Raw genomic sequence first — 14,389 nt, 5'->3', positions numbered from 1 at the left:
TGTTTATTTCTTAGTAAAAATATTTACAAAGGCTCAATTTTTTCTACGTGTTCCTTTTCGTGAGGCAGGTTTCTTAAAAACGTAAACATCGGATTTTTTTTGAAATTCCTCCTCGTCTGTAAAAGAAAAATGTTTTTCGTTATAAAAGGCAAAGGAGTAGATTAAAATTATAATATTTTAAGTTTTCATACCAGAGTCTTCTGAATCATTTCCCATATTTTTGTTCCTTACAGGGACTTTTCTCTGTGATTTTCTTATTGACTGTGGTGTATCTAATGGTTTATTTGGAGGTGGTTCATTCTAAAATGAAAATAAATTTGTATTTTGATAATTTTCTATTATTAAACATTTTTTTGTAATAGTTATTGCTAAACACGGGAACATGATTTAGGTAAGAAGTAAATTTATCCTACCTCATCGGGACTGGAAGACGAACGTCTCCTCCCTCTTCTGGTCACAGTCTTTCTGGGTGTGGGCTTGGGAGCATCGTTTCGTTTCTCGACATTGTCGCCGCTCTCTTCTTTACTATCATCTTCTTCTCTGTCACAGACAGCGAAACATTCCTCGATCTTATCACCTAATTCCGTGACTAATGCCTGCAATAAGTGAAAAGATTGATATTTTGATTTATAACATGTTAAAATTCAATGTTTAAACAAGTGAGTTGCCGGTGTCTGATATTCTAGAGATGTTAAGGAAAACTATTTAGTCAAACGTTTTTTACTATTTCTTTACCACATATCTTCTCACCCACAAAGTGGACAGAAAACTCTTTTAAAGTTGTTGGAAGACACTGCACGCAGGCCAACTGATTCCCTTGGATATCTGTTGGGAGGTTATATCTGTTTATATATGTTCTCAGTGTCTTACGTAAGTTGACTAGCTAAGCTGATCTAATTTGGTTATATGTGACAATACAGTGAGAGAATCTCAATATAAGTCACATTGCCAGTGGTTAAGCAATATTAAGTTGATGTTAAATAAATTATCATAAATGACCTTCATACAGACATACTTTTTATTTTTTCATTACTTCACTACAGACATTCATGCTTTAACTACAAGCAATACTGAAACCAGACAACTGCGACAAATCTGAAAGTGTCAATAAGTAATTCTAACTGTGGACACCCATCCTATGGCTGAAATGATGACGATGACTGACTCTGACTTATAAATTATAAACCACTTGCCTTAATTTCGTTTTTAGCTAACTTTGATGTATTATTCATAAGTGTGGTAAAAGATTCCATGACACCGGAACAATGTAATTTATCTTTGTAGCAATCCATATTTTCTATAAGCTTTCTGAGCGAGCGTTCATTGTAAGTAAACAAGGAAAGGCAGTAAGCAAGGTCCCGCCACTGTCTCTCCTCTGTAGATAATTTGAACCGTTGACATAGTTTCTCCACTAATGCTTCCATTTGTCTGTCCTTTTGTATGAGAGATGTTATATATCTGTAAAGTTATATTATTTATTAACAAAGCATACAGTGTGTTCAAGAGTAAGTTCTATGTTCATACTTCTCTACAGGAAAATAATGTAGGCAACTTAAGTTGATTGTTTGTCTAATTTCAAAATCAAAATTATATATTATAGGCTGCATTTATACTGCAACATTCGATTGGGATTACAAATGTATATAAAAGATGTTTGAAAATATGTTAAGGTGTAAAACTTTTTGCCAATAAACTAGAATGAGAATTTACTAATTTATTAGGGTTTTACACATATAACCAATCACAATGTAAAATGACACAAGGCGTGGGAAGGAATCGCTGTTATGTGCAATATTTTATATTGACACATGTGCTAGATTTATTTAGTGATTTGGTGATGAACAAAATACATTACCATCGTAACTATCAATCTACTCTTCCTTGGTAGTTATTTTAATTTAAAAGCACTTACTTCATAATAAACCGGTATTGCTCCTCTTGTACATTGAGTTCAGGGTCACTTAGCCGCGATATAATATCAGGCATTACGTTGTACAGCGCGTTTCCCTTCTGTGAAAGTTGCTTAAAGAACAATCGCGTCATGTTCGCCACCCGTGCATCCTTGTCAGCGCAACACAACGCCATGTCTGCTATTTGTCCCTTTACGCGCACCATTTCATGGAGAACCAAGAATGACAGCATTTTAACGGCGCATTGACGGACCTCTAGTACCTCGTCACTTAAACTAAAAGAATTTTTATAATTTTTAAAAATAATTATAGATGGTCAATAAACACATAATTTAGGGAAATAGAGTTATTATCATAAATGTATATAAATGGAGAGACTTTTTTATATTTTATATAAAATTATAATGTAATTTAGAAAAAAAGTTTTAGTATACAAAATCCACATTAAAGAGATATACATAACACAAATTTCACAATAGTCACTGTTTGGGCTGTGGTTGGACTCTTTTGTGCACATTTGAATTTTAATATCAAATGTTTCGAGCGATGCAAGCAGAGTTACCCTTTCTCGGGGACTCTATGGGGGCCTTTCATAAAAGCTTTATTCAAGAAATATGAATCACTGGGATGACTTTTTCTCACATTATTTTATATTATAATTTTTTTTTAAAAATTGTGTGATTATCCATTATTTTCAGAAGGGGAGGCGATGTCCAGTTTTTGTGGCGTAGCATTTTCAGGGAGGAGACGTATTTCAGGAACTGGCTAGCTTCTCAAATGAGTGAACAAATAAGATAAGGTCTGGTGTAATCATATTTAATGCTGCCCCAGCTCAAATCTGGTGAAACAGTAAATTGTAAAGGGCAAATTGTAACATTGAGTTTATTAAATTTAGGCTTGTTCAACCTAGCACTACGATACACATATAATGAAACGTTAAAAAACACGAGCTTACTAGATTGAAGAGTATACAAAGAATAAAAAACTTACATATCATAAATGTGACAAGTCCACGGCTGCGTGAGATTAGGGAAACGCAACGTAAGATCAGCGAAGGCGATTGTCAAATTAGTTCTCAAGGATACATTCTTAGACTTCTTCAGAATAGTCACCATCAGCTGGAGTCCTTCTTCGCAGACTGTGCTCGATACCAGCATGAACCTGAAATATAAATTGGTTGTAAACGTCGAAGGCAGTTGTGGATTACTAAAACAAACATTGTGACGATCGTTCAAATAAGTCAAGAAAGTTACGCGAGCTCTATTGTGCGTCCCTCGCTTAATTGTATCTTTATTAAGATTAAATAAAGTATAGTCCTGCCGACAGCATTTATGGGTGGATCTCGAGGTAGGACGGGAGATTATCCTTCCACGTCTCGTCAGCGATATCGATAACAAAGCTTTAGTCGGCACATTACCGGTCTTCAGTGTTCGTGTAGGTATGAAATTGTATGCGAATAAATGATTATTTGTTCATTGTTATGTTAAAATCACTCATCTTTTGAGTACCAGTAGCATGTTAATTCGAGTCTTACACTTAACAATAAATATTTTTTTAAGAACCGCGAATATATTGTGTTTTATTCTACTAGTTTATTGCAGTTTAAGTTTATTATACTGGAAAAAGAATGGAAAAAGTATTAAGTAGCTGTTAATGTTAGGCTCATCATAAAAAAATGTTATTAGTTCTTTTTTAACAATGTCTTATATTTTTTTCAACTATGTGTTTCTATTATTCTTATGCATGCCATGGCCGCTTATAATTGCCGCCCGAGTGTCCTATCTAGTCCTTAGAATCATTAAAAAAGAAGGAGTCTTTAAAACTTAGTCAGCTATATGTACAGAACTATGAAACCACCTTTATGAATATCTTTGGCGCTCTGTGTTTAAAACCTAATTTTTAAATATAAATACTAACATTGTGATTTTTTAAAATGTCTATGCTGTTTTTTAATTTTTAATCGAATTCTGTCATACTTAGACCGAAAAAAAAAGACCTAGACAGAGATTAGTTGTTCAGTGTAGTGTGAATAACCCAAGATCTTGAGTTCGCCTATTATTACGATAGACGAATGAAATGTCCTAAAATCTAAAAGCCTAGGGACCTGGTATGGATCTGTAAAGACAGCTCTGTGAAGCCACTGAATAAGTTTAACAGAGTAGTGCACCTCGTGAAGGCAATGGCAGCGGCTGTTTGTATGGCGACGCAGGTTTTCGTCGGGTTGGTCAGCAGCCATCGCAGCAGCGGCACGTAACGGGCGAGCACCGTTCCCGCGCCCACCACGTCGCGCTCGCACACAGATCGCACGTATTCTGCGTCAGCGTCGTCAGCGACGGCGCCTTCAAGACCTGCTTCTTCTTCTGTCATTGTTGTGTTTCTCTAATGACGTCAAATTGTACACATTGATAAAAATTCACATTCAAACAATTCAAATTCTAAATAACTCTATTCAAGTACGTAATTTTCATACTCCCTTTTTAATCGTTACTTGTATGAAAATTTATATTCACAAAAACATTGATTTTCCAAGGAACTGGGACGATTGTATACGTCATATAAATATCAGAAGCAAAAACCATTTCCTTAAATGAGGAGTTTTTGGTGAAATATGATCAGATTGGAGATGTTGACGGATATTATAGCCAGCATTCACGTGACTTTTAAGGGTGCAACTATAGGAGTATTAAAAACCTATCGAACCTACCGAAGCATTTTTATTAGAAGTAACACTGGCGGAGCGTTGTGCGCGACTAGACGCACTAGCGTTGCTTGCATTCATGAGCGTCTGTCGACGCAAGTCGTCGACGCGACCGCGGCGGGCTGGCGTCGCGAACGTTCCTACTTTATTTTTACGTTTCTCTTCAGCCTTTCTTTCCTCGCGTACCTAAAATAAAATTAACAAATTTGATACCAATGTTATTTTGTTATAATCATCATTTCGGCCACAGGACATGCATTGTCGGAAATAAGTAACAGAATCAGTTGCATCCTGTGTCCGACGATCTTAATGTTAAACGTCCGTGCTACGCTGCGTTTGCTGGTCTGCTGTATCCAGAAGCTTAAAGCCTCGGTGGTCATCTTACCCCATGGGCCATTGAGTGACTGTGAGCTTGCTAGCGAGACCGAAGGCGAGACCATGTTTCAATGCCAAGTCATCACTGGTAACACATATCAGGCGTAAACTTTCGTCTTTAGGCAATATGAGTTCATAAGTCACCCGCTGTTAAATTTAAGCAAATTAATAAACTACAATTTAATACAATTTTAAAACTTGGGCTAAAGATTTTGCTACAACTTTTGAAATAAGAAGGATTGAAATATTGGATCTGTATCTTAGCTTTTAATCAAATGAAATTAATTTTTAAGGGGCAGGCTAACACGTTCCTTGATAAAATATTTACTCGCCCGCATAAGCCTGCGTTTCACCAGAGATGTTTACTTAGCCTCGCTAACACAGCTGCACTGCATCCTTGAGCAACTCTAGTGGATATGCACCCTAAAGGTTCAGTTGTGTCGGCGTTATCACTTATCAAATTATCTCTACAGTCTTCTCTTTTTTTATAATTCTCGATTAAAGATATATCTAAATGCTCACCTGGTTACGTCTCCTTAGTTCGCTATAAACACTTATGTCAAGATAAATCAGCTGCTGCAAGGCAACATGTCCCAACACGAAAACGAATCGAGATAGCAGCTCCACAGGGACCTCTATATCTTCCTCGTTATCTTTATCTTTAACCGTAACCGTCTCTATATTTTTATACATTTCTGTTAATAATTTAGCACAGAATATGTCGGGAGTGTCACATACGGCGTAAACTAGATCAATGACATTCGAAGCAAAAGAATAAAAATTTTGAAATTTGTTAAAGGTTTCCATTAAACTGTCGTGAAGGGAATTAAATATGGTGTGGTCGGCAGGATATCTCTGATCTTTTTTTGATAGGGAGAGCAACAAGCGCGCGCATGTGTTTCTAGTGTCATAATCTGCAGTGAATCCATGGTTTTGAATGACTTCGAGGTTTGCTTGCGCAACTTGCGGCTTGGCCTTGGCTATCATCGCGAGCAGAGACAGAGCGGCATAGCTGTCCACGTCCGTAGTCCCGTCGATTTTCTTTAAAAACATCTCCCAGAACACCTTAAATTGAATAACAATTTGTATGTTATTTTTGTATTAATGAATTTAAATGTTTTACTTTGTTTCACTTCACCTGTATAATAGAAGGAGTGATATCACCCTTAGTAATCCATTTGGCTATCAGATGTTCGAGCGCCAGTGCACTCCCATAGTCCACACGAGTCAGGAGATTGACGAGGTTTTTAGCGATCGTAAAAGCTCGGGCGCGTTCAGCTTTATTATCACACTCTAAATACATTTCCCTATAAGCTCTTTCTACAGATTCTCGTTTGTCCTATAAAAGAAATGACTAAATGTTACAACTTACATTTTGGAAACCTTAGAAATATGCTCAACTAGATACTAACAAAAATTGAAATATGTTATTCTCGAAATTTATCCAACACATCCTGATATTCATAATTTGCATAAAGAAATTTTAACTTAGTGTGCGGTATGCCAAATATGTTATATAAAAGATTTTATTAATAATAAAATGGTTAATATAGTGGTTTCTAGATACTTTATTGATTTATTTATGAAATAATTTTTCTTCTTTTCTCTCTCTCTGGCAAGTGTTGATTTTATAGAAGTTGATTTGATGTTTTTTTATTTATATATTAATGTGTTTATTAGTTATAAAGAAACGTATGCACATAGCTCTTTTATATTACTATATTGATTATCAAACGCTGAACTACTCTTATCCTTCTAAAGTTTCTAAACAATGGTTCTCTTTAAGAAATTATTGTGAGTGATAGACTCCCATTGCAGCTTAATGCACGCCCCGTCGTATATATATATATATATATATATATATATATATATATAAATATATATAAATATATATAAATATATATATATATATATATACACACACACACACACATACATACACATATACATATAAAAGCCCAAATATCAATTAAACAAAATGAGCATACTTGATCAGGTGACCAGACGAGTAACAGCATATTAGCGACACCCATTTTCGCAGACTCGATATTAAAGTGATGTGCTGTCGTAAAAAAGTCAATCGCTTCATTTACATCACCGGCCTGTTTCGACATGAGCAGAGAGTTCACTAGAGGCACTGCCTCTGATATCATTCTGCAAAAATTAACAGACTCTTGAAGAAAAGCCACAATACTTTCTTTTTCTTCCACCCTCTTGTAGAGTGCTAATTCGTTTTCGCATTGTTGTGTCAAAGTCACGGATTGCCTCCTGGCAGGCGTTATGAAAACATTTCGTAATAGAGCAACAAAGTAATCAATCTGGAAAAAAAAAATTATTTAAATATGAATATATTTAAAAACATTACTGTAAAATAGTGGTCCTAAATTAAACTAAATATTGAAATTTATAACTTTTGTTGGCAAACATTTTTTCAATCTTTTAATAATTATTTTAAATCGAAAAAAAAAAATTCAACTTTTGAATAAAATATATTTAACGACTGTATTTTAATGGGAAACATAATGGTTATAGTGATTTACGACAAAACAGATAAATTTTGTTCATAAAATCTAATGTAAAAATTTTTATATTGAAATAGTAAAACATTATTGATTTTACTTAAGAGATTTTACCTGATCACTTTTAGGCATATCACATCTTAATAATTTTGCATCTGGATATTGCCTCTCAGTATGTTTAACAATTAAATAAGCTTTATAATAATTCTTTTCTTTCAAACTGTTGCGTATTGCGTCATATAAATTGTCTAATGTTGACTGCGACAACTCAGGTTCGTCCTGCGTGAGAGTGTCTATCTTTTCCTTAATAGTACATATAACATCTTCTTCAATTTGCTCCCATTTTTTTGCAAGTTTTGGGTCCGGTCCTGGATTGAGTTTCTTTTGAAGATCTTCTAATATTTTCTGTTCACTTGTTAACTGTTCTTCTAGGACATCTAGTTTTAATTGTGCAGAGAATGGGTTGCATTCAAGGAAGATCTGTAAAAATTTTATACATTATTGATTCACAATGAAAAATAGTAGAACATATTATTAATTACATAAGTATTACAATCTACCTTAAGAAGTTGTATTGCTGCTTTCCGAACCAAAGCTGCTTTATCCTTTAAGCGGCCGATTGCTCTCTCTAAAACAGAATGTTGCTTGCTAACTGGTACGCTATTCTCTTTTTGTAACCGAGACCAGAACTGAAGTACCTAAAAATATTCGTTAAACTAACATAGATAAAAAAACAAAAGACAGAAAAATGGAGAGAGAGTCAATGAATCGAAAGTTGTTTATATACAAAATCAATCATCATCTACATTTCCATTGAAGGAATTCTAGTGCTGTATATACCAAGAGATGGGAGAGATTTGAATCCAGGGTCTCATGAAGATATTAAATGGGTTTACACTCCATATGCTGCGTCAGTCTATGGCCCCGTTTCCATAAACTTAAAGACCCAAGACTGTCTCAATAGTTTTAGGCTACCCAGAATGAGAATCTCTACTGTGCTTTGGTGGTAACATTACGAACTTGAAGATGAAAACTGTTATGAATTTGATCTAGTAATTTTAAGATACCCTATTATGATGATGTGATATTTTGATAACTTTTTATAAATAATGCAACTCGTGAATTTCTTAAATATTATTAATACAGTTTAAGTAGCATAATTATAGACATAGGCATATCATTGGTATTTATATAAGGACAGAAATTTTAACGGCTGATGTTTGCAGATGCCCAAATAGCAATAAATATTGATAACTTTGTTCTTTTACAAATACCTAGAGCTTAAAATCTGGTGAAGGCCTGCGAGTGTGATCCTTTTTTAATCTAGAAGTTTCTATAGATACCTTGTGGCGGACATAAGCGGAGAGATCATGCATGTGCTCAAAGAGTTCGTCAAGAAATTCGTCGCGTTGCGATCGTTGTTTGTCCGTCAGCCCCTCCCCGCGTAGCTCCACGCTTACAACTTCACACATCATGCCCAATACAGTTATGCGCAATGTGTAACTCTGTAAATAATCGTTTATTAAAATAGAATTATGCTTTATTCTTTCAGCATACTTAATGTATCTCTTCTTACAGCTGCACTTCAAGCAAGTGGAAGGGATGTGTATTGCAAAAGGGAGTTAACAATTGCATAGATATTTGAAAATGCACTACTTGCTACTTTTTTGAGAATAAATTTAATTAATATTAATACATAAAAGTAGTGACTTTTCTTTGTGATATAATTATTTACAATATAAATAAATACCAATGGTTCATTCTATTCATATAAATTCTACAACATCCAAACCATGTTTCAATCACAAGTTATATCACTGTTTTTCAACGCGAGGTCCACGCCCCACAGGGGGCAATTCGAAAATAGACAACACAAGTTTAACCCTTTCGCTTTAATATAAAAAAACGTATGTAACATAGGGGGGACGTAAGAGTTTCCGAAAGGCTTTGGTGGGGCATGGTAAAACAAGGTTGAGAAACACCGGGTTATATCAAAATTATTCCAGAACTCCTATTTGCCGGCACGTAAACTCATTATTACTGGCGAATGAGAAATATTCCATTTCATGTTATTAACTCTTTTTTATAGATTACCGTATGGTAAAAAATTAATTGGATAGTAATTTATTTCTACACACATTTATAGGATAAATATTACTATTATTATATAGGTTCTACCTCATCAGTTTCTAAATATGGTTGCAATGTCGAAATAGCATTTGTCATTTCTTTCGGAAGTTCTTTAGTCAATTCTAATAAAAATGTGCCACAGTTTTTAGCAGCACCTTGTTCTGCTCCCGCACCACCTGACTCTTCTTCAGAAGAGGCTAATGCTACTTCTATTTCCCGAACCTGGAAGCAAATTATGCAAACGCTGGATTCAACAAAAGCGTAGTTATAGTTTGAAAGGAGTTTATAAATTCTGACCTCTATTTAAGTATTATTCAACTTTCAACTGTTTATATTTCAATTATTAAAAGTATTCAAATAATAAATAGTTTTATTTAGGAACGTTGTTTATACTTTTAAATAAAAGCATAAAGGTAAATATTACGAAAATTCGGCTATATTGCTATCGAAATAGATTTATAGCGCATGATGGCGAGCTGATATCGTGGAACGACTAATACCCGCCCATTGCCCCGTCTCGCCGCGCATATACCGCGTGGTACAATGGTTTCGTATTTTAGTAATAGTTTCATTATGTAGGCTAAATATCAAAATCTTAAGCTAAATGTAAATAGCCAATATTGATTTGATTTCGATAAAACAATTTACCATTTGTGGACCAAAAGTGCCAAGTCCAAATTCTTTTGTCAATTGTACTACGCCTGCACAAATCGGCATAACAGCATGTTCTGCAGTTTCCAAAATCTGAAAAAAAGTGCAATTATTAAATTAGGGGGAACAGAAAGTAATGTCGTTTCTGTCAACATATTTTACAGAAAAACATATGGATTTTTACCGCGCCGGCCTTGAAAATTTGTATACTAAATGAAGATGATAACGTTGATAATGAAGGTGAATATATTGTTGATTAGAAATAAAAACTTGTTAAAAATGTAGTCGTGTGAATTTACTTTAAGAAAGCGATATTACTTTCCGCTCCTCCTAATACATTGATTGGATTTCTTTACAAAAGATATAAGGTTGTGTTTCGATAAGTTTGATAGAAATTTTTTAACATGGGTGATATATATTCTCTCGATCAATCTATGCCAGTTGTAACAATATTATACCATACATAAAAAATATTTTGAGTCATACATTGTACCTGAACTAATTTGATAAGGCATGATGTACCATGGTTGTATTTCTTTATTAATACTCCTAGAACTTGAAAGACAGTTTCTCTTACAGTCTTTGTTTTTATAATTTGTTCTTCCAACGCCTTATAACACGGTTCCGCAACCATGCTGAAACGATAAACAATGTTTTAGCATCAAATTCAAAAAGATGCGAGGACACATGGTTGGCCAGTGCTAGTAAGTTAATCATGCACATTGAAAGTGAAGCATGGTAATTTTTTATGTCGTTTCCAGTGGTATCACAGCAAAGTTCTAGTAGCATACATGTAATCACACCATGAGCATGATGGCTATAAAGGTGTGGGATATTATTTTGACAGTATTGACAAGCCAAGACAAACCTCCACGCTAAGCTTTTGGCAAAAGGCTGACTCAATGCAGCTTCTGCAATTTTAACTTAAACCATGAGGGCTTAAAAGCGCTACATTTAGACAGGATAATAGACAGTCAGACAAGTTTTTCAAAAAGTTTGTTCATTTTAAGCATTTTGAGTAAAGCACACCTTTCAAAACAATGGTGTCATACTTTTACTGAGAAGAGGTTTCTATAGGAAACTCTAAATGCTCTTCATGAATATAAATGTCCTGTTTAGGAATGTAGTTATTGTGATATACAGAAAATAAAAGAAAGCCTTAGTTTTTTCTGAAAATTTTTGTACAGTACCCAGTGATAAATATTGTCCATCAACCTTTGAAAAGAGACAATCGGCTAATTTCGGATTTGTAGAGCATTATCTCTGTCCCACATTACCTATGTGACGTTTTATCAGTCGTTTGTATTTCGTGCGATAGAGATACCGCTCTACGAAGCCAGAATTAGCTGATTGTCTCTTTCCAAAGGTCGATGTGCAATATTTATCGCCGGATATAGTAGCTATAGTGCTATTGAAACCTCGGTATTGGTACACAACATTGTAACATTGTGTGTGTCAACAGTAATGGCTATCAGGCCATTAGTCCCTTTCCTCCTCTCATGTGCAGAGACTGTGTGTTGCAGTACAGCAGTCTCAATAGCACTGTACTACATACAGAAATACATTGTAACATGCATATATACATCCCAGGTCTCTTCACTGTCAGAGTGAATAGTTACCTACAAGTCTGCAAGCATCGTCTCTGACCACAATGTTACTTTCCACCAGGTGAGGTAGTGGTCAAACAAAGACCATAGCCGTAAAAAATTCATAGAACATAAATACATATAACACATTAATATTAGCAAAGTTAGAATACCTTTTTTCACTTTAACAAAAAAAAATTGAAAACAAATATATTAATTAAGGTGTATGTTAACCATTAGATTCAGTATTTCTACCTGGAGTCAGATACTCTACAGTTGCACCAATGAGTTGTTTCAGTATTTCTATAAAATAAGAAAATAAAAACTCACACAACAAAATTATCCTCTGCAAGTGGAGGATCCCAAAGTCGAGAGAGTGGTTGTTGAAGCAACATGTGCATAGCCACTAAGGCTTCAAGTTTTTCAGACTCTGTCCAATTACATAATTCTTCATCATTGTTTTTCTTACCTTTTTTACCTAATGTTAACTTAGTAGAATTCTACAACAAACTTTTTATTGTTACTTTACAGTTCACTATCCAAGTTATATATATTATTCATAGCATTTACTAAATATTTTGGTCAAACATGTATAAGAAATAAAAAGCAAACTTATTGTATACTGCATATTGCATGAAATAGACATAAATGCTTTAATGGTGTGAATAGTTCAATTAATGTGTTGTTGAAAAATAAATTAAGTTATTGACCTGTCACATACAAAAACAAAAAAAAGTAATGTAATATATTTCAATGTGATGACTTTACAATGGGTGATTGAAAATAGGTTTAAAAGTTTTAGAGCTTTTTGTCCATAAATGAGCAATACATTTATAGCTTCACATCTACTCCCACTTTGTAGTGATCATTAATACTTTCTCTCATTCATGCACTCTTGACAGAGTGGTTGTGGTCATACACCGGTCGGTTCAGGTGCCCCTGCTGCTCTTGCTAAGCATCGCTATGTAGCTCGGTGTTTGATGGAGTGAGAGCCTTAATAACAAATAGCCAAATTTGAGACATACTTACTTCAGCTGCTAACTTTGCATTCTTAGTTTTCATTACTTGTGTAAAAAGGTACATAACCATTTTAACTATATTTAGATATTTACATCGTACTTCTGTATCAATATCTTGATTTTGAAAAATTGTTTCCAATTGGTTACAAAGGCATTTAACAGCTCTAAGAATATGGTCAAATCCTGCAACAACATATGTTTAATTGGCATTTTTGAATAATATTCCTACAAAACTGGATTATGTTATATTACATAGTTTAATTTAGTATTATAAATATGTTCAAAACTTAATATTGATAAAAATTCTATATGCATTATGTTATTAGCCATATACAATCAATTCGCAAAGTTATAAGCTGTTCAACTTTTTATGGAATATAATAAGTAGAAAAAACATTAGCACTGTTACATTGTAAAAGTAAAGGTAGCATAATAAATTGTTTGCATATAATGTACTGCGAGTATAAAATACTGTTTAATAAAAAAAAATATCAGGATAAAAAGTTATAATGATTTACCTTTATTGATCATATTCCATTCTAGTTTAGTACCATGTATAATTATCGAAAAGTAGGTATCAAAATGTTCCAAGATGTACCCCACTCCATCAGTGTTATAAGTCCGCGCAGCATCTTTAAATTTTTTAAATAATATATTCGATTTTGACGATTAAATGCTAAAGAATATTAATAATATTATGACTTACCCATTGTTTACTACAAAACTTACCTTGTAGTTTAGATAACAGTAATCTCGGCTGTACCACATCCTCAACATGATAACGACCTGCAGAGGATTCTAAAAGCTCGTCCTTTTGTAAAGGTATACAAAAATCTATAACCATTTTTCCATTAATTTAAAATCAACAACTACACTATTTTTCAATAGTCGTTAATAAACAAAATTTGAATTTAGTGTTGCTATTAATAAATCAGTGACAGTAAGTACGAAAAAAACTATTAATACGCGATTTCTATCTAAAATTTTTAATCTTGTAGGCAGTGTAGTAAAAATACATAATATTTATTTTACTAAAATTGTTTTATAAATCGCACTTTATTTAGCTACTAGAAGGAGCAAATAATTGTTGAGGAAGTCTACAATTGTAAATAAATTTAATGACATGTTTGGTAAGGTGGCAAGTTTTTAAAAAACAATACATAACCAATATTCTTCAAAGCAGTTTTCGTGAAACTGTTGTTTTAGCTGAATATAGTTATAGATATTTTTCTTAAACTAACATTTTGTTTCATATAAACACATTCTTGACTCGTAATCACACGACGAATACTTATATTGTAATACACATGTACATACTTAAATCTTAAAATTAATGTACAAAAATTATGATTTTACGTTATTTAATAAATGATTCTGTTAAGTAATATTTCTTTTGCGAAAAATATTAGTTATAAGTTATAGATAATGTAATATTATATAAGGAATACATATAATATAATATAAGGAAATGTTTGGTAAATGGAAGAAATTTTTGTGTTGG

At 33.5% G+C, this 14,389-nt stretch overlaps 1 protein-coding gene across 1 annotated transcript; it reads right to left on the bottom strand.

The window, feature by feature from the left end:
• Window positions 1–13,764, bottom strand: Cap-D2 (CAP-D2 condensin subunit). The gene is made up of 21 exons (XM_068777042.1): window positions 13,618–13,764; window positions 13,407–13,520; window positions 12,899–13,071; window positions 12,200–12,369; window positions 10,777–10,918; window positions 10,281–10,376; window positions 9,681–9,854; window positions 8,846–9,007; window positions 8,063–8,200; window positions 7,617–7,982; window positions 6,972–7,301; window positions 6,122–6,322; window positions 5,506–6,048; window positions 4,615–4,794; window positions 4,078–4,289; window positions 2,901–3,071; window positions 1,913–2,185; window positions 1,194–1,458; window positions 414–596; window positions 192–300; window positions 1–116 (listed from the first exon to the last, which is right to left on the bottom strand). The coding sequence occupies exons 1-21, from the start codon at window positions 13,730–13,732 to the stop codon at window positions 34–36; spliced, it is 4,200 nt and encodes a 1,399-aa protein (XP_068633143.1). The 5' UTR covers window positions 13,733–13,764; the 3' UTR covers window positions 1–33.
• Window positions 13,765–14,389: the final 625 nt, after the last annotated feature.

The sequence above is a fragment of the Battus philenor genome, unplaced genomic scaffold (genome assembly GCF_028537555.1).
Source record: "Battus philenor isolate CCGP_79_NKW_IND1 unplaced genomic scaffold, ilBatPhil1.0.hap1 SCAF_13, whole genome shotgun sequence".
Lineage (NCBI taxonomy): Eukaryota > Metazoa > Arthropoda > Insecta > Lepidoptera > Papilionidae > Battus > Battus philenor.
Note: the sequence above shows the minus strand (reverse complement) of the source record. Positions and strands in the feature narration are given on the sequence as shown.